This window comes from Nestor notabilis, unplaced genomic scaffold, assembly GCF_000696875.1.
Source record: "Nestor notabilis isolate BGI_N333 unplaced genomic scaffold, ASM69687v1 scaffold1722, whole genome shotgun sequence".
Lineage (NCBI taxonomy): Eukaryota > Metazoa > Chordata > Aves > Psittaciformes > Psittacidae > Nestor > Nestor notabilis.
The window spans coordinates 139,584-160,092 of record NW_009919515.1 but is presented as its reverse complement, the minus strand read 5'-3'; the positions used below and the strand labels follow the sequence as shown (position 1 = coordinate 160,092).

The window sequence follows — 20,509 nt, the reverse complement described above, 5'->3', positions numbered from 1 at the left end:
TTTCCCTGGCTGACAATGAACTTTGCACTTTCAATAGTCTCAGAGAGAAGAAAAAAAGCCTAGTATAGACAGATAATTTATGCTAAAAATTAACTGCTAGAAATAGATTTGGTGGATCTGATTCAGATTGCCCTCCCACCGCTGTAATTCTTTGAGTCTGGCTGTGTTAACAACACAACACTATTACAGAAAATCATAATGATCAATACGATTATGGCTGTAGTCAGTCCTATTGGCACTATTTTCTCTTAACAAAGAGGGTTCAGAATCTATTATACCTTTTTGTGGGGCCAGAACAACATGATAAATCACTACCTATAGTAATAAATAAATTATTTAAATGCTGTACTGTGAACATGTCTCCACAGCTACAGAAGTGCATCACATAAAGACGTAAAAACCCTAGATGTCGTAGTTTAAGCAACACTAGATTTAATCTAGCTATCTAGCTAAAACACATACCCATAGAATGACCCAGGAAATCCCCCAGTAAGACATCCAGCCGACCATGGCAAGCACACACAATCTCAGCTGAAGTCCATACTATCCCATTGCCTCTGGCATTGTTATGTGACCCAGCCAAAGTGAAACTAGGTTGGGTCTCACACTTCCCAGCTTCAAGATGCATTAAACATATGACACCTTGGGTAAACAAAGCCATTGTTTAGATGAATTTTCACACTGCAGAAGAACTAACATTGCAGGGAATGAGGGAAATGAACAATGCTGCTTAAGTGAAAAAAAGTAAGATCTTCTGCCATTCCCATCGATAGAGAACTGTTCTGAAGGATCACAGTCCAAAGTCTGAGGTCTTGTGCAGCTACATCTGCTCTATAAGCAAGTCACAGCTATTTACACAGGAAAGAAAACATACACCAGGTAGAGTAATTGCCTTAAAAAAATATTGTAGAAGGGAATAGTTCAGGGTTAAAGACTTTTTTTCCCCCTGTATTTAAAGTGATAATAAATTATACACAAATATATACTGTAGGAATAGAGAAGTGTAATTTTACACAGCATAAATACAGATCATATTCATGCTATTTATACAGCTATGCTATGCACAGCTCAAAATACACGCAGCAAAAACATGTTATGTGTGTTCACACATTCATATGTTATATTTTTCTATTCTCGGGTCTCAATTCTCAGTTAAGCTGTATAAGCCCCATTAAAACTATGATTTTCTAGCCTGCTGGCTTTTTCAGTTTGTTTCAATATGGACTGACAGTGAAGTTATGTAAATACAGTCACTTTTGTATGTTGCAGAGATTCACATTGGTTTTAACAAAATTAGAAAATCTTGCAAATGACTGCAATTTCTCAAAGCACCGTTTCCAGGGCAGTAGCTGTTTCACACTAGACAGCACAGTGGCTGTGCTTGCCTACCTCAGTTAAAACAAATATGAAGCAGCCAATAAGAGACAAGGTAGAAAATCCCTTTTAGGGGAGACTAGACACAGCATACATTTCTCAATGGATGTGTTCATCAACAGCATGCACTCTTTTAAAGCCCTTAAGTGTTTGTAGGACTGAAAATTAATTTGTTTTCCAATTCCAAAGTGAGTCATATGCTCCAAACAGATTTTCAAGTCAATGAAACATGACCTTGTATGATCTAATTAAACAACTCAAAGGTATTGGTTGTTTTAAGATCCCTCTGGATATACTTGAGTTCAAATGCACACACATCATCTGTATGTACAAGCTCACAACTCTACAAAAAATGCAAATCAGATCATTAATGCTTTGAATTTGACAGTCTTGCCACAGTTCTCTAAAAGGTAAAACATGAAAAAGTCCTGATTAATATATACTTTTTTTTTTTTTTTAAACAACTTAAAGAACACAAAAATGTACTGGAAGCAGAACACCAAATATCTTTCTTTGGCTTCCAATATCTGGTCCATAATCAGGTATAAACTAATCAACTTCTCTGAAAATCACTATTCCAATTTCTTGTCTGGAATATGTCCCAACCCTTTGAGTGGAGCACTGGAACAGTGCCCATAGATGCTCGTGTGTGTAAGAAGAATGCTGTCTCAAATGCTAACATAAGTATCTTTGGGGTATCATTGACTCTTGTTCACGTTTTTCTCTACTTGTTTGACTGTTTGATCTTCAATATCTTCCCTGCTAGTTTCCCTTCTTTCTTAATGGTATCCTTCATAAATCACTTTAAACACTTTAAACTGACACACCCTGTAATTGTGCTCTCCCGTCTCTCATCAGCCCTTCTTAGCTCGTATCAACAATGCGGCCATAGCTAAAGATACGTTTATGCAGCCAGAAAACCCACTGAAGAAGGATGCTGCCTGGGAAAACCAGGCTGCCACCATTTGATTTTATTTCTTACCTCCATCAGTCACAGCAACAGCAGCTGTCTCTTTCACCTATACATAAAGCTGACTCTAGAAATAGGGAAATGAAAGGAAAATGAGTGCCATGCAGGGACATATTTCTTCACCAAGTTTTTCTTTACTCCAGATTCAGACCCTAATCCTACAATTGGATCCACATGGCTGGCTGTGTTAATCAAAATATGGGACGAAGGTGTAGGCTACAAGCAACAGTTTTGCCGTGCTGCCCTTCTAGGACATGGCCCCTTTCCATTCACAGGCTATATGTGTCTGACCTCTGGCTGCGCCCCTCACACAACTTTGCCTAAGGAGCACACACGGTCTGCAGAACAGGCTTGTGAAAAAGGCTGGCTGATCTACCCGGAAGCTGAAGCCAATGCTTAACTCGGTTGGCTGTTTCCAATATTTATAAAATAAAATAAACACACCAGATCTCACTAAACAACTGATCACCTACAGCATGTACATGGGTTTCTTTCTTTTTTTTAAATGAAAATGAGTTTAGGTGTGACAAAACATGTGAAACAAGTGGAAAAACATTTCCAAGTACTTTTGCTCTCAGAAAAAGTTTAATGATTGAAGAGATTAAGGGATTGGGGTTTTTACTACTTTAAGAAAAATCCATTTTTACTGAAAATTCAAACTAGTCTACGAAGCTTCAGGCCAGCAACATTTAAAAAGATTGGGTTACAGCATGCCATTCTGAATGTAGCACGTTATGAATTCCATATCCCTCAGCTAGGGTGACATATTTAATGATTAAGCCAAGTCATTCAACTCTATTTCTATTTTCACTTTTTTTCCTAGCCAGTATTAACTTTATATGTACATTTCAAATGGCAAGAGGAAAAATAACAGAATAGTGAATTTGTCTGCAATAAAGAAATAACTAGCAAGGTCTTACAACTTTACAAAATCAGAGTTCTGTATGAAAGGTATCATGTGCAAATTAGCTCAATGTTAGCAAATGCTCGTTATCATACTATTTTAAAGCAACCAATTTTCCATGTGTTCCAGCTCTGTTCTGTATTCTGTCCTTCATTTTACATGAGCTTTTCTAGCTAAGACAGCAACAAAAAATGCCATACTAGATCGGATCACTGGTCACATTGAGTTCAGAACCCAATATAAGCTGGTCCTTTACTGAAATAAAACAGGAGAAACAATATCAGTTTAAATACCCCTCACTTGCTCTACACTGATGTACATTAGAGTAAAATCTCCTTCCTGACCTCCATGACAACTGATTTACACCCAGAAACATGAGTTTTAATTACAGTGACGTAGAGATGATCAATTTATTTCCTTGCGCTTACTCACTTGTGAATGTGCATTTCCTCCTTCCAGCAAAGAGTAATTATCTCTTTGCAATTATCAGCAGAGATGTGGAGAACTTAGAATTTTCATGATTGTCTGCTAACACCTGGAGTCTTGAAGAATATATGCTCTGCCAGATCTTTCCAATGGCCTCAGGATTAATGAGTCCCTTGAAAAAGTTGTTTCTGCCTGAGGTAGGATTTTGTACACCAGCATTTTCAAAACGTAGAGTATAGGGGAAGGAAGCATTATTGCAAACTTTTTGTCTTTGTCTTCCATAAAGCATATCCTAAAGGGTATGCTACAATTTGAGTTTCTCCAGGGTTTAATCCTATCTGCATTTTATACCTATAGACAAATATATGTGCGTGTAGAGCTTGACACATCTACAGCTCAGTGGCTGGGAATTATTTTATTCAAAGAAATCACAGAAATATGAAAAAAAAAAGGAATTGGAAGGGGCAGACATGCAGGTATCATTTGGGCCATCTGTGTGTCTAAGACAGGAGCCACTAACTTATGTCACACTGCACTTGTGTCTCTAATCTATTTTTAAGGATCCAAAATAGACCTTACGGCTCCCAGTGGATATCTTGTGCCAAGGCATTGTTGCCTTACTATCATTAGAAATATTTTCCTATAGTGTAGATCTGCCTTGATGTGGTCAAACCCATGACTTCTTCACTTGCTTACTATGATCTCAGTGAACAGCAGTATTCCTGCTAAGGTGTGACCAAGGCTTTGTAAACTGGAACTATTTTACCACCTGAATGCTGGTTATTCCACCCTGAGACCATGGAAACTGAATGAGTCCTTCCAGAATTGAATACAATATTTTCAAACCATTTCTTCAATTTCTTATGTTCACCTTTAAAGGTAGTTTTGTCTTTAGCACACTCAAAAGTTTCACTTCAGCCTGCTTTATCAGACAACTTATTAAGTAAACTTTCTATACCATCATGCACATCTTTCATGAAAACACTGATCTTAGCAAATGCAGGACAATCCCAAACCACAATGAAAAGAGCCTCCCATTTTGACAGGGAACCTCTGACTGTTACTTTCTGGGCAGGATTACACCAATTTGTGGTGGTTCCATGAACATTTTTCTCCTTGGTCTGTACATAAAAATGGTATTAAAGACAGTTTCAAACCCTTGCTGTAATTAGAGTAACTACCACCTGCTGTAACCCATTTGTTCTCGACAGGTTTGTCCAAAACACTCACTAGCAGTTCTGTCATGGCTTCAGGCAGTTTGCTAAATACCCTGGCATGAAGTTCCTCTGTCTCAGTGTCACCAACTCTGTGTTTTCACTGAGCTGTAACAGTGTATGCCTATCCCAACTTGTTGACAGTGTGTATGTGCATAATCTTACCTCAGAACATTTATCAGGGTCATATTGCAAAAGGACTGACAACTACCAAGAACCTCCAACTTTTTCCTGTTATTTTTGAGATAAATGCATATTAAGCTTCAAGTTGTAGCATGGGACTTCTGATAAGCACTACTAATAAAGTACATGCATACTAACTTATCAACATGAACTTTTATTTCATTTAAAGCTTCCTAACTTACCTTGCAAAGAGTCTGGATGACATTCTTACCTCATGGTATTTGAATGTGTAATAGGGAAAATCACTCGATACCTCTATCAGAGGCTGGAAGGAGAAGCGGTATTTTTAGCATCACCATAAAAGCAATTGTGAACTGTAGATTCAATGAATCCAAAATTTTATCCTGCATATAGGTCTTTTGGTGAACCTTGACAGAAATTTGACACAAGGTCAGGAATTTACATTTAGGGAGAAGAAGAAATTGAAAAACACATTTGCCAAAAATCAACATTTTCTTGGGGACACGCTGAGAGAGGCTACAGGATCATTATTGAAATTTTAAAATGAGAAACTGCCAAAACAAAGATCTGAATCCAGAGTTTGCTGTGTGCTGGATGGATGGTATACATATCAACCTGGGGAAAGACTCCCTTGCTTTATAATTATTTAACTAATTACACAGATATTGCTCTAGCAATATTTAAAGCAACTCATTATGTAAATAAAATATACTGATTTTTTTTTAAAGTGTGCTGCTGAAGTTATCACAGAAATAAGTAGTTCAACCTCCTGAACTCTATTTTCCTCTCATTAAATTAGGTCCAAACCAAAATGTACGGTTCAAGAGCCAAAGAAAAAAAATGGTTTAGTTGGGTTTTTTCCCCTGTCTTGAGCACACTCAAAAATCTGCACTCATAGATTTCCAGTAAGTAGAATGAGAGCAGTGGAACAGAAATAGTTTCTAAAATCAAGAAACAATATGTAATACTAGGTATTTTCTATCTGCTTATTAAGATGTACAGTTTCTCTGAAGGACAGTGACCATGAAAGAGTTGATTTGGATTAACAAATCTCTTGAAAATGAAAGAAAATATGGTCTTAAAAAACCCCAGCACCTTGTAAAACACCAAAAAGTGACGAATCAGTTTTGAATGGATCCTAAAAATATGTCTGTCTTCGAAACCTGATCAAAGTTTAGTGTGAGCACACTTGGAGAGAACATGCTCAAAAAGAATTTAAGTAGAATACATATCTATTGCGTAAGCAGTTTAATGAGTCTTAGTTTAAGCCTTGTTGATCTGGCTTGGGCAAAATACACCATCAGACTACATCAGCAGGTACAGAAGTGGAGCAAGCTAATCCTGGAAAGGAAGCTGTTATACTGAGAACTGTTTCAAATTTTACGGAAACTACTCTGTGGACTGCTAAAGTGCTAAATGATCTTTTTCTCTGGAAAAAGATGGTTGCAACTAGGATACAGGTTTACATCATTTTAATGACGATGTTTACAGGTAAATACTTTCTTTTTGTGAAATTATATGTGCATTTAGACTGTACTGAACATGTGGTATCTATGCAGACTGCTTGTTTGTATTTGCTTAATGTTTATATATTGTCAAGGAACTAGAAAGGTAGAAGGCTGTAAACAAATTTCTAAACAAAGATGTGTATCAAAAGTCTAACTTGGGTAATACTTTTATAATTTTTAATCAAAATCAAAATTAGTGGCATTCAGCAGAATTGAATGAAGCTTTTGTCATCCCACTTCTGCAGGAAACCTTTGCTGCTAAATTTGAAACAGATAGTTTAATTAAGAAGCTAACTAGAAAATAGCTACCCTATAATAATAATGTGCAAGTGAAAAAAGGAGACATGAATGGTGTTATCAAACTGAGTCAAAGGAGCCGTTTCATCTTTGTTTTGAATAAAACTTCACAGGAGGCAAAAGTAATCGTTATCTATAAAAATATGATAAATTTTAGGTAGGTGTGTAATATATTTAGAAGAGAAAATGTTGAATGATTTTGGTTTTTACTTTAAAAATCCAAATATGTTTAGCTGAGCTAATGCATGTAAGCACTGAAAAGAAAACAGTAGTTCCCCTTGCACTTGCTTTTGGTATGTCTTACATCTTTAGAGATTATTTTTTTACATTCTAAACTTCTCCTCCAACCTGAGCTATTTGAACTACTTGAACAGTTCTATAAATATTGGTTAATCCTTTTATCTAGACTGCTTTTCTCTTGAGTGACAGTGGTCTTTGCTTGTATAGTAACTGGCAGATAACAAGCAATATCAATACCGCTTGTAAGAACAGCTGATTTATTTATTCTTGATATGAAAAAATGGCTTATTATTTGTCTTTTGGTGTGACCTATATTTATGTTTGTGCTAATCTTATGAAATTGTAGGCATATAGATGTGTGTATATACACATTTATGTATATATTACAGAAATTTGGAAAATAATTATTTTGCAATGTATTATTAATATAATTACTTCAACACATAAGCATTGTATGCCGACACTGATTTACTTAAGCATCTCTATGGTAGTCACTTTGCATTTAATAACTGATGTTATTTGTTTTCTATAGGCAAGGAGCACACTTAGAATATGTGTACCTCCTCATAAAACTCATTTTATTTCTTTGTTAGACACTGACACATTTTTTACCAAATGTATTATCTAAATTTAAAGTTAGAAACACATATGATTTCCAAAGAAGTTTAGCATTCTCCTGAAATTATTTCATTAACTTTATGTCTAATTTGATGAAGTAGAAAACAACACAGACACACAGACACAAAACATTATAGTAAAGTTGGTTTCAGTTTATGCATCTGTGTCACCCTTTCCAGAGACAGTCTCTATTTCAAGGTGTGACTCAGGCCACAGGCTACAAGGCGAAAATGATACCTTGCAGGTGCCATGGGATAACAGACTAATATACACAGAGTCATCAAGCATTACTGAAAATGCAGCAACTAAGTATTCAGCCATTCACTATGCTGACTTCAACTATGAAAGGTTTTACACAGGCTCCCAGACTATAAATCCTTAAGCATGCACTGAGCACTCCATAGCCCTGTGACAAGGCTAAGTACATCCCTCATCCTACTGCTTCTATACTGCACTAATTTTTATCTCTGACAAAACCCCAAAGAGATCTGCATCCCTACAGCTGTCACGTTGAGTTGTATACAAGACCTATGGAAACATTGTTCTCAATGTCAAAGCAGGGAAGGGAGCAATATCAGGCATGAGATGTACTAAAACATTGACCAGAAATGAAACGGCTCACAGTAACTTCACTTTTCATGTACTAGAATAGCAAAAGCAGGACAAGTCACTAACACAGAAACTGCCACAAACTGGGCAAAGCAGACATCATCCTGGCCCCCAGTCAGTAGCGGTTTGGGAAGTGCACTTCACTTTCAGAAAGTCAGTCCCAATGAGTCATATTTCTGCCAGATGCCACTACATATTAAGGCATACATAGACAGCTCACATTGCAGTAAGTATGAGCCTGGCTGGAAACCAGAGAAAAACTGCTGCTGTAAAACCCTACTGCCAGACCAGAGGGATAGCACTAGCTGTGTTTGATAATCTGAAGCTTCAAGTGGAAACTATATTTTATAATTGAAAACTCGTAAGTGAGGAGGATCACTGCAGAGAGAGCCTTTTATATACATACTATCACCACTTCACTCTAGCTAATCTTTCAAATAAATCTCAACCAATTCTCAGTTCCCTTCTGGCTTTCCTGTAACTTCTCTCCAAGATGGGTCTACTTACCACTGTGACTGAATAAAGTGGACGGGCAAGGAATTAGCCTAGTAACTACATTTATCTACCATTTGAAGCAATTCATTGTGGCTGAATGCTGCTCTGTAATTTTCAATGAAAAATGCTCAATGCAAGTTTGTATATAAAGGTAGGTGTGGTGTCTTGTATCTAGCTGCAACTCTGTGAGTCTCAGCATACCTCATTATTTAATTTCCAGGCACCAGTTTTGCTGTGAGGACAGGCATAATTCTGTCTATTAACTACTTTGTGCTGATGACACTAGTTTGAAAACTGACTGCAAATTATTTCTTATTTTCTCTAGAATAACTAAAGTGGAAATATTAGGAGTTGCACTTAGCATGAGTTTTCAAAAAGGTATTTGGATATTTTAGCTGCTTCCAAGGAAGATAAGAAACAGATTTTCACTGATCCATTGCATAAGTATTGGTCACTTGATTGTTCAAGGGAGAAGTTATTATAATTACCACTTTATAGATGAACAACATTGCAGAGGGATAAACAGATTAGCTTTACAAGAGGAACAGATTTGTTTTCCTTTGTGGAGTCTGATCCAGTACATATGCCTTGGTCACATCTATCGAATTACAGTGAATTTGGGATGAGGAGCTCTCCTTTTACCCAATATACCAGAAGCCAAGTGTTACATGGAAAAGGAGGAAATATGAGTACGTATTGCCAAATCTTATGGAGCTATTCTCATCAACAAGCCCTGAGACATTTGAGAAAATATTCCTTTCATATTTTCTTGCTTTATATTTTATATCTAGGAAAGGTAAAGAAAGTTCCACTGTAGGTACATGGTAACAGGAGTATTCTGCTGGGACATACAGGTTCAATCCCCTCCAACAGGGTTGAAAAGGACCTTAATATCATCTAGTTCCAACTCCCCTGCCATGGGCAGGGACACCACACACTAAACTATGTCACCCAAGACTCTGTCCAACCTGACCTTGAACACTGCCAGGGATGAAGCATTCAGAGTTTCCTTGGGCAACCCATTCCAGTGCCTCACCACCCTCACTATAAAGAACTACCTCCTTATATCTAACCTAAACTTCCCCTGTTTAAGTTTGAACCTGTTACCCCTTGTCCTATCGCTACAGTTCCTGAGGAAGAGTCCCTCCCAGGAAGCCTTGTAGGCCCCCTTCAGATACTGGAAGGCTGCTATGAGGTCTCCACGCAGCCTTCTCTTCTCCAGGCTGAACAGCCCCAGCTTTCTCAGCCTGTCTTCATAAGGGAGGTGCTCCAGTCCCCTTATCATCCTCGTGGCCTCCTCTGGACTTGCTCCAGCAGCTCCATGTCCTTTTTATGTTGAGGACACCAGAACTGGACACAATACTCCAAGTGAGGTCTCACAAGAGCAGAGTAGAGGGGCAGGATCACCTTTGACCTGATGGTCACTTTTCTTTTGATGAAGCCCAGGATACAGTTGGTTTCTGTGTTGTGAGCGCACACTGAAGCCGGCTCATGTTGTTTCTCATCAGTCAACACGCCCAAGTCCTTCTCTGCAGGACTGCTCTGAAACTCTTCTCCACCCAACCTGTAGCTGTGTTTATATAATACAGTGCACAAGAAAATTATGGCACGCGAATGGTATTTTTATATTTAACATACTTTAGGCTTGCGAGTCAATAATCTATTTATCAAGGCGTTCCCCTCTAATTAATGATAATCAATGATAATTCAAACACATGTTACTAAAAAATATAATTTGGGGCTCCAGTTATCCAACCCAGAATGTCTAATTCCTTCTTTATTCTTCAGGTACTCACTGTGATGAAGACATCAATGAATGTTACATGAACCCTTGCCAAAATGGTGGAATCTGTGAGAATTTTCCTGGGAATTACACTTGCCATTGCCCACCTGCTGACAAAGAAGGAATTTATTATGGGGGCTGGAACTGTACGGAAGTTCTCCATGGCTGTACTGATCAGCAATGCCAAAACAATGGAATATGCATCCCACATTTAAAAAATGGCCAACACGGATTCAGCTGCATATGTTCACCTGGGTATACTGGAATACACTGTGAAACTGTAACCACATTTTCTTTTCAAGGAAACAGTTTCCTTTTGTTGAAGAATCCCCTGAACCCTAAAAAGGAATTTTTCTATAATATAAACCTGAGGTTTCAAACTGTGCAACCTACAGCTTTTCTGTTTTACCGAGGGGAGAAAAATACATTTGCAAAGCTGGAGTTACTGAATGGCTACTTACACTTATCCGTGCAAGTCAACAACAAGCCACAGGCTCTTTTGCATATTTCACATAATGTCAGTGATGGAGAATGGCATTCAGTGGAGGTAACCTTGGCAAGAGCTGTTACTCTTAATTTGCTTGACAGCTCTTGTGTAGAATTGTGCCTCAATAAAACGTCTGCTGTGATAGATAACGATCACATGATGCTTGCATTTCAGAGCACGTTTTTGGGCGGCTTACCAGTGGGGAACATTAGCGGCAACTCTCTGCTTAACGTCTATAATATACATTCTGCACCTTCATTTGTAGGCTGTCTTCAGGACATTGAAATAGACTTGAATGTTATTACACCAGAGAATGTATCACCTGAATCATCTTTAAATGTCAGGACAGGATGTCCTAAAAAGGACTGGTGTGAAACACACCCTTGTCAGAACAGGGGACGCTGTACCAATCTGTGGCTGAGCTACCACTGTGATTGCTACCGGCCATACACAGGGCCAAGCTGCACAACAGGTAAGGGAATGCTGTAGGCATTTGTGTTCTAATGGTTACTGAAAAATGACCATAAACAATCCTGTTTCCCTGGTGCTGAAACAGCACAACCTTTAGGATTTCTGGAGCTTGATGTCAGCTGGTAAACAAATCCAAGAGAATTAGCAGTAGCACACCTACGTTATTTTCTAGTTACTTTTCAGCCTGACAAAAAAAAAAAGTCAGGCTAAATTGGTGGATTCCACTCATCCAGTCTTAAAATCTTCTTAGCATGGCATAACCTCTGGAAAACTGTAGTTCACTATAGGTTATGCACCCCAAGTAAAATTCAGAAAGCAACTAAGTCACTTGGAGTTAAAGTCTTACTTTCAAAGCATTCTTTGAAAATTTTATCCTCGAGCTCTCTAGGCTTTTATAAAGAAACTCATTTAAGGCAATGAAAGGCAAGTAAAAGTACTGCAAGTTAAAAAAAGACAGATTCCAATTTAAAAAAATGAATGAGATTATACTATTAACTTAATCTGATTAGCCCAAGGAGAAGGCAGGCCTTCAGAGGCTGGAAACAGGGTCCATTCATCTCCCAGTTGGTCTGAAGGCAGCTCTGGACAATCGCTAACGAAGGCAGCCGTTACTGAATAGCTGCTTGGTGACCAGAGGGAAACCTACCCATGTCTCAGCAAACAAAAGAGCACATCCGAGCAAACAGCCCCTTTGGCAGAGACAAGCAGGAATATAAAAGCTGCAGATGCCCATAGCGTTTTCCCTGCTACAAATGATCTTTCCAAATGCAGGCTGAGGCAGAGTGGAACGACAACAGGAGGTCCCTGCCCAGTTCCCTGCTATACTGCATCTGTTTTGTGAAACCCTCTGGAGCTGTAAGTACAGCACCCCTAAGGAGCATTTTGGGGTGGACTCTGCAATACTTCCTCAGCATAAGTTTTAGGGATTTCAAACAAGCAGTTTTGTTGAAAAGAATCGTACAGGACTGAGCCTTGCACACAGCATCCTTGCCTCTGTTCCCCTCTCTGCACCCTTACTAACCATGCACACATGGTCTATCGTAACAATGTTTAAGGAAGAAGAAATGCATACATACACACAAGTATACATACTTACATATATTTATGTATATGTATTTGCCAAGTGGACTGGAAAAAATGAAGTGCAACAGCAGAGCCATGGTCAGATTAGAATGGACAGATCCTAAACTGGTGTAAATCGGCATGGCTGCTCTGCCGCCAGTGAAGCTACATTGATTTACATGAGCTGAATGACTGGCCCCAGGGGTTTATTGAATGCATTGCTGCAGAAAGCTGTAGCTTGAAATACATTTCAAAATGTTTAAATACAATTTCATTTTGTAATAGTTATCAATACTTTTCAATAGTTTTTCTTCTCGGTTTTATTGCAAAATGACAAAGTCTGAAAGGTAATTGTAACAGACTTCTTTGAAGTCTAGCTGTAATTTATCCTAAGATTTGGAAGGCAACTTTGGAGCATAGGACAACATCTGGTAAATATGTTTGCCTTCTTATATGAGGCAAAATTAAAACCAGTCAGGGCCAGGAGAGGCTTATACTGGCATTAGAACTGTTGAGAATGATTAGAAAAAATGCATTTTTATTTTTTTTTCCTGCTGACCACAATATTCTTTGCAAATCATGGCACCATGCCATTTTGATACATAGATTCTAGATTTATGCCGTATTTAAAAGACTGTGGCAGGTTTCTTAAAAGGCAGAGTGGGGGAGACTTATGGTAAAGGATAACATAAGAAATGCTAGTGTCTTTTTGAAGAAAAGTTGCTGCCAAGTATTTAATTGACAAGAGGCAATATTTTCTCTACATATACAAAATAACAAGCAGATGTTGACTCATTTTGATCAACATCCAGATGTTGTGACCGAAGAGGTTAATATTGACCAAGGTGATGCTAGCCATCCCATCAAAGAGAAGATCAGAATGATGATGTATATATATATATATGTATTTAGAAATAGAGAGAAAAGTAACAAAGTAATTGTAAACATGAACTACCTTTTTGAAGATTAATGCGTCCTTCTAATACTGCAAATGCGTAATCTTCATCCTAGCAGAAATTTTCTTTTTACTCTCATGGAAAAATGCCTCGATCTCTACTACCACCCTATAGAGAAGATAAAACTTAAGAGAGATTTAACGCCTCAAAACACCCATTTTAACAAATAATTATTTCTACATACCAGACTTTTAACAAGCAGATGTAGATATATAGGTAGTCTTAGTATTCCAATATTTCATATTTAATGTATTTATGAAATTGTTTAGGAACAAGTAAGGGACCTATTCCTGTTGCTGTTACCACCGTGCCACATAGTAGTGCAGTGTGGTTATTAAGGGTCTGTTAGGGCTTCACAGTCAGTCCCCTAGTTTCATTGGGTTTTTTAATGTAGTCATAAAAAAAGCAGCGCTGCAGGCGGAAACTTGTCCTATGAGGTCTTGCTCTAGGAGTTTTACTGCACAAAAAAGGACTGACTCTTTAGTTATGTGAGCACTTAAAAAAAAAAAAAAAAAGCTTGGTTTATTCTTTCTATGAATCTGATAAATTAAAGATAGCTTTTGAAAGTGTTTAGGCAGGAAGTCTGTAATATTGGGGACAAGATCACGGAACTTTAAGTGTAAAAATAGAAACACTTTGTTGTGCTTTAACGAGATGATTCATCAGAATAAAACATGGGTTTGGCTACATATTTTTTATCCTTACAAGTCTGAAAATCATTACTGAAAATAAAGAGCAAGGGAGAGAGACAGATGGTTTTGGTTTAATCATTTTAATTGATAAGCACAAAAAGAAAGAAAAAAATAAAAGCTAACTCGATCCTGGATCATTTTTCCCCCTTGACACTACAGCACGATGGGCACTCACAGGACTGAGCAGGATTCACAACTAGATACAAGTTGATGTATACAAGCACACGTTGAGCCCCAGCAACAGAAAGTCTGACAGAGAACTGGGAATCCTATGCAGCACCAAATAGGTGCCCTATTTGGAGGTTTCACACATGACGGGTTTGCTGAGAAGCTTTGGGCTATTTCTATGATTGGAATCAGTACAAAAAATAGCACAAAGTTCCAGAATTACATTAACTTCCACGGTCATCAGAGGATCAAAGCAGCTAGGTTCTTTTCAAAATGATCTTTCTGAGGACTAATCCAGGAAACTGTAGAAATCTGTCCTTGTTTAACCATTTGAAAACACGCCATTACACAGAGCATGATAAAGGGGAAAAATATGCCCAATAATATAACATCTGGTCCTGTACTGGGGCTTAATACTACAGCCATGGAAGCCAAGAGGAATTTTGAAATAGAAGCTATTTACAGCTGGATCAAGTCTTTATTCATCCATAAATAACAACACATCTTACTACCATACGTAAATATTATCAAGTAGCTATTTGATCACTGGCTCTCTTGTCATTTAGCCCTAACTATTTTATTTTTCTCTCTTCTCTCTTTTTTTAATCTTTTCCCGTATCTCTAACCTCAAGAGTACATTCCAGGCCGGTTTGGATCTGAGGACTCCTCAGGCTATGCTGCTTTTCCTGTTGATGCCACTCAGAATGAAAATTTGAATATATCAATGTTTGTCCGAACACGCAAATCTTCTGGCTTGTTACTGGCTTTGAGAAACAGTACTTACCTCTATGTAAGAGTCTACTTGGAAGGTGGGAAACTCACAGTGCTAGCTCTAAATTCCATTAAGTTATTAGGGAAACACTCCATGAACGATGGAAACTTTTACTTAGTAACATTAAAAATAGAACCAAATAAGGTGGAATTATTCCAATCCTCTCAATACCTGGGCTTTATTTCTACTCCACCACTAACCATCCAAAGTAAGGATATTCTTTACATCGGAGGCCTACCAGATAACAAAGAAACTGATGAAAATGGCAGGTATTTCAAAGGCTGCATCCAGGATGTAAGAGTGAATAACCAGCCACTGGAATTCTTCCCCATCTCCAATCCACTGAATTCTCCTATCAACCGAACTCTTCTCAATGTTACTCAAGGCTGCACTGGTGACAACCTCTGCAAGGTAAGAATTTCATGTTCCAGAGCACTTTCACATGTTTAAAATGAGGGATTCCCTTTAATCTTTTGTACATTCCCATACATCATTTGATGAGAAGGACATCTTAGGAAAATATATAAAAATACTAGAAAAAGCAGATGTTATGCTACATATAATGAATATCAGTGGCAAAATGTATTTGCACAGGGGAGAATGAAAATATTTTAAGGCTGAAATACTATTTTCACCAATTATTGAACATGCTGTGCTGTCATAGTGCTGGTCTTTGTCACTTTCTGTTTGAAATAATCAGAATTCCCTTTTTTGCCAAACGGTCCCCCATCCTTAGACTTGGGAGTCCACCATCTTTTATTCACACTTAGGTTTTCCCTTCATTTTCTCCATAGGCCAACCCTTGCCACAATGGTGGTGTGTGCTATTCAATCTGGGATGACTTTACTTGCACGTGCCCCCCTAACACAGTGGGGAAGGCATGCGAGGAAGTTAAGTGGTGCGAGCTTGGGCCCTGTCCTGATGAAGCACAATGCCAGCTTGTGCACCAGGGATTTGAATGTAAGTACATTTCAGTTATTCCTATAATCTTTGGAGATTAGAGACAAGAGAAATTTTCATCAACATTTTCTTAAATATTAATATTCACTGCCTTTAAAGTTAATTCAAATGTTATTTCTGTATTAAAATAATAATGATGTCTATTCTAAGTAACATTAACAGGAAGAGTCTGCCCTACCAAACATAGAAATTTTAAACCAGACCCCCTGACACAGACACTGATGTTTACAAGACCTTTGCTTTTGACTTATTCAACACAACTTATCGAGGCTCTACAATAGATCAATACGCTGTCAGAGCGTGAGTGTACCCCTCTTTCTTCCACTGTAAAGAGATAAGAGGATATCCAATGTTGGATTAACCTTAGAATGTTCTCCATCCTTCTGAAAAGATAAGCTACATGACGTACATTGCATTATTTGATTTTCTTAAAAGTTAAATATCTTTGAAGGAAGTCACCTTAATACCAGCACTACAGTTATTCAACTAGTAACTTCCTAAGAAGCACCTACATGCCAAGCAGTCTATTTAAAAATTGATTAAAATTAGCTGTCTTAAGAACATTAGCCACCCTGCATACCTCTTTCCTTTTCCACTTTCCTTCTCCTTCCCACCCTGGAGTGGAATTTAAAAAGCAAGTAAGGATTTTGAAGCAATATTTTTTCTTTTTGCTATCAAAGAAAGCCCTAACGATGCTGTGAAGAAGATAATACACACACAGTCTGGTGGAAGCTGTTAGAATGGCTGACTCTTAGGAATGAGAAGGTTGGTCAACAAAAGATTTCTATCATAGACAATTTGCTGACAGACCAATATGATGCTATTTTTGTTGAGATTGTTAGAATCAGCATTGCAGCACTTGTTAAAATTTATAACTGAAATTAAAATTATTGCACCTTCTCTAATAGACTGCTTTAATGATAACATCAAAATACATTCTCACATAAACTTTACTATTGCCTATTACAGTAGAATATAAACACACACAGACAGCAAAGTGAAAAGTATCTGAACCATTTCCTTTTGCTAAAATCAAGGTAATTTACACTGTTAGATCACATTTCAATTTTTGTGCTGGTTTATGTGGCAATAGTAGGTAGTTTCCCTAACAAATATTCAAAAATAATTGCACTACAGAGCTGTATTTTTACCTAGTTGTTTTCTTAGCTACAGCATAGACTTGTACAACACAGAGTAATGAAAAAACTAGGAGTTTTGCTGGCCAGCGAGTTCTCTGCCAGCCTGCTGTGTTATGCTCTGGATACCATTTTAAACTAAGCAGAGAAAGAGCTGTTTTTCAGATGCTTGTGGCTCTAGTTGAATCTAGATGGCTATGATTAGTGAGCCCACTAAGAAAAGATGCACTCCAAAAAAAGAGAAAAGGTGAATACAGGAAGCGGATGTGAGGAACAGTAACTAATAACAAAACTGTATGCCCAGTGTCACAACTGAGAATAAAAGTACATCCAGAGGGCTTGCTGTACTCAGGACTTAGTAATGAGTTCTACAGGAATATTTTAGATTTATGAGCTTGAAATTCTCACTTTTGTGAGACATTTAAAAGATCAGAAATAATTTTTTAAAGTTCTGACTCTCATTTCTAGTATGGTTTCCTCTGAGAAAACTTCTGCTATGAGAAAGACACACATTTGATGCACCAGGCAGTGTAGTTACACCTCTGCTGCCTTAGTGTGTATATACATATATATATACATATATATATATACAGTTAATAATTTCTTATGGGGATTCTCAGAGGTTCTTTTCATCCAGATTTACATCTGATCTATCTCTGAGCCCACAGATAGATCAGAAACCCACCTTATCTCAGTGCCAGGAGCTTACAAAGCTAGATTTGTCTGAAGAATGGACAGAAGACATTACATCCTGTCCCTCCTCCCTATCTATAACCCTCATAAATCTCAGAATGCGCAAATTTACAGCCCAGCGAGTTAGTGCATTTTATAGAAACCATGCTAATGAAAGATGTCAAATACCTTTGTGAAGGCATCCATAAAACTGCCACAATGTTACCCATCAATTTTCACTCACAGCAGTGCAAGCCGAGTACTCTGCTGCCCTCCCAGCCCAGCCAGCACAGGCTCAGTGCTGTCAGCAGGGCTGTGGCAGTACGCACGCAGCAGGAGAAGCTGGTTTTCAACATGACAGACATGACTCTTCTTACATTGATTTTGAAGGGGCTTTTTGTCAACTGACTTCAATTAAATTCATCACCAGTGAGAGTAAATTGGGATCCAATCAAACACTTTTTAAAATCTCTTTAATGTTTTACCTAAGAAAAGAGGAATTGAGAACAAAGGTTCACCCCATCTGGATCTGTCATGGGGAATAACTAGTTGCACAAAACTAGGGAACAAACCCAAATTGACAAATACATATCTTGTTTTGAAATACCCCCTCAGCCTCAGCTGTGAGTTGTATGCAATTATGATCACCTCCTTCTCTTCATCTGATAAAGAGAGCTAACACTAATGTAGAATTGTATCTTTAGAATATAACTTGAGATGATGGAAAGCAGCACGGTTTTGATGCCAATATAGCTTGTGCTGGCACTGCCCTGTAATTTCTATAGCCATAAGGGGCAGACAAGTATAACTGAAACACTGGTGGAATTTGGTTGTTTTTCAGCAAACCCAAAAGGACTTATACATCAGGGAACATGGGGCACTGAAGAGATACTGTTCCACATGCATAGGTTTAAAGTTGGCCTGGTTTCTCAATTATTTTTGCACAGGTCTTGCTAACGCAGTGTTTAGTGGCCGAAGCAGTGCGATATTTTACAGAAGCAACGGGAAAATCAGCAGAGACCTCACCAATATCGTATTTGGCTTTCGAACTAGGGATGCTGACGTGATACTGCTGTATGCGGAGAAGGAGCCAGAGTTTGTTACCATCAGTATCCACAACTCCAAATTACTCTTTCAACTGCAAAGCGGCAACAGCTTTTATAAGCTGACCCTTGCTAGTTCACTGTCTGTGAGTGATGGGAAATGGCATCAGGTGGTGGTCTCTATGGTAGAGCCCCTCTCCCAGTTCTCTAGATGGCACATTGATATAGATTACGAGAAAGACACTGCAACTAGTACAACTGCCGCAGGAAACCTCAACTTTTTAAAAGAAGAGACAGACATCTACGTGGCTGACAAGGCTTTTGACAGTCTGGATGGCCTGCGAGGATGTATGAGCACCATAGAAATCAGTGGCATTTATCTCTCATACTTTGAAAATGCTGACATCCCTACCAAAAAACCTCAAGAGGAGCAATTTCTCAAAATATCTGCAAACCCTGCTCTTACTGGCTGTTTGCAAGTAGATGTCTGCAGCTCAGATCCCTGTATGCATGAGGGGATATGTGAAGACTTCTATACTTCCTACCGTTGCATATGTTCAAAAGGATGGACTGGCACCCATTGCGAAGTCAACATTGATGAATGCTCTTCAAACCCCTGCATTCATGGAAACTGCACTGACGGGGTCTCCTCGTATGAATGCAGTTGTGAACCTGGTTACACAGGGGTAAATTGTGAAGAGGACATAGACAACTGCCGTGGCCACCAGTGTGCAAATGGGGCCACTTGCATTGATGGGATTAACAGCTATTCTTGCCTGTGTGCTGGTAACTTCACTGGAAAATTTTGCAGGTACTATAAACAAGGCACATCCGCATGATTTTGTCAGGTCTCTTCTGAAGGGTAATTACATCACTGATGTCTCCATTTTAAACACAGATGTTATGCATCTCTATATATTAATCATGGCTGCAGAATTAATGTATAAAGAGTCTGCAGTACAGAAAGCTGTACAGATCAATTAGGTGTGGACTGAGGCAGTGGGGAGCTGGCAGCTCAGGCAGAGACTGATGAGGCAAGGAGACAACGAACAAGGCATAGCTCTGCTGCCAGCCTGGGTCCTACAAGCTCTCTGATGACAGGATTACAAGTCTGCCAGAGCTCAGAGACAGATGTGTCACATCTTTTTTAGAAATAAAGATTTTAGGGCTTTTGAATCTCTAAAACTGTACTAGAGTAATAGATCTCTGGAACTGTAAGTAGAGAAATTCAGAGTTGGTGGGTAAGAGAAAGTAACAATAGAATGGCTTGTAAAGAAGTTTTTCTCCCCACCCACTGTTTCTTTGCTAGATGGATCTTCTCCTCCAAGCTTGCTGTCTCAGCCCAGCAGTGCTGGTGGCTGCAGACACCACACAGCCCACTATTTCCATCACTTGTGAGACTCCTCATATGTCTGTTTCCTAATCTTCTCAGACACAACCATGTAAAGGCTGCAGCTCTTCCATGGCCTGCCTCTCCTTTAATTGCCCTTCTCTGCACACCATAAACA

The 20,509-nt window shown here is 38.4% G+C and overlaps 1 protein-coding gene across 1 annotated transcript in view; it reads left to right on the top strand.

Annotated features, from left to right (window-relative positions):
- The window catches only part of LOC104402381 (protein crumbs homolog 1-like), a gene marked incomplete at its 5' end in the record, with an annotated part of 70,875 nt that overhangs the window by 24,356 nt on the left and 26,010 nt on the right, over positions 1 to 20,509 (top strand). The window contains 4 exon segments of the mRNA XM_010010251.1: positions 10,588 to 11,541; positions 15,051 to 15,601; positions 15,985 to 16,150; positions 18,906 to 19,812. Coding sequence (XP_010008553.1) covers positions 10,588 to 11,541; positions 15,051 to 15,601; positions 15,985 to 16,150; positions 18,906 to 19,812 — 2,578 coding nt within the window.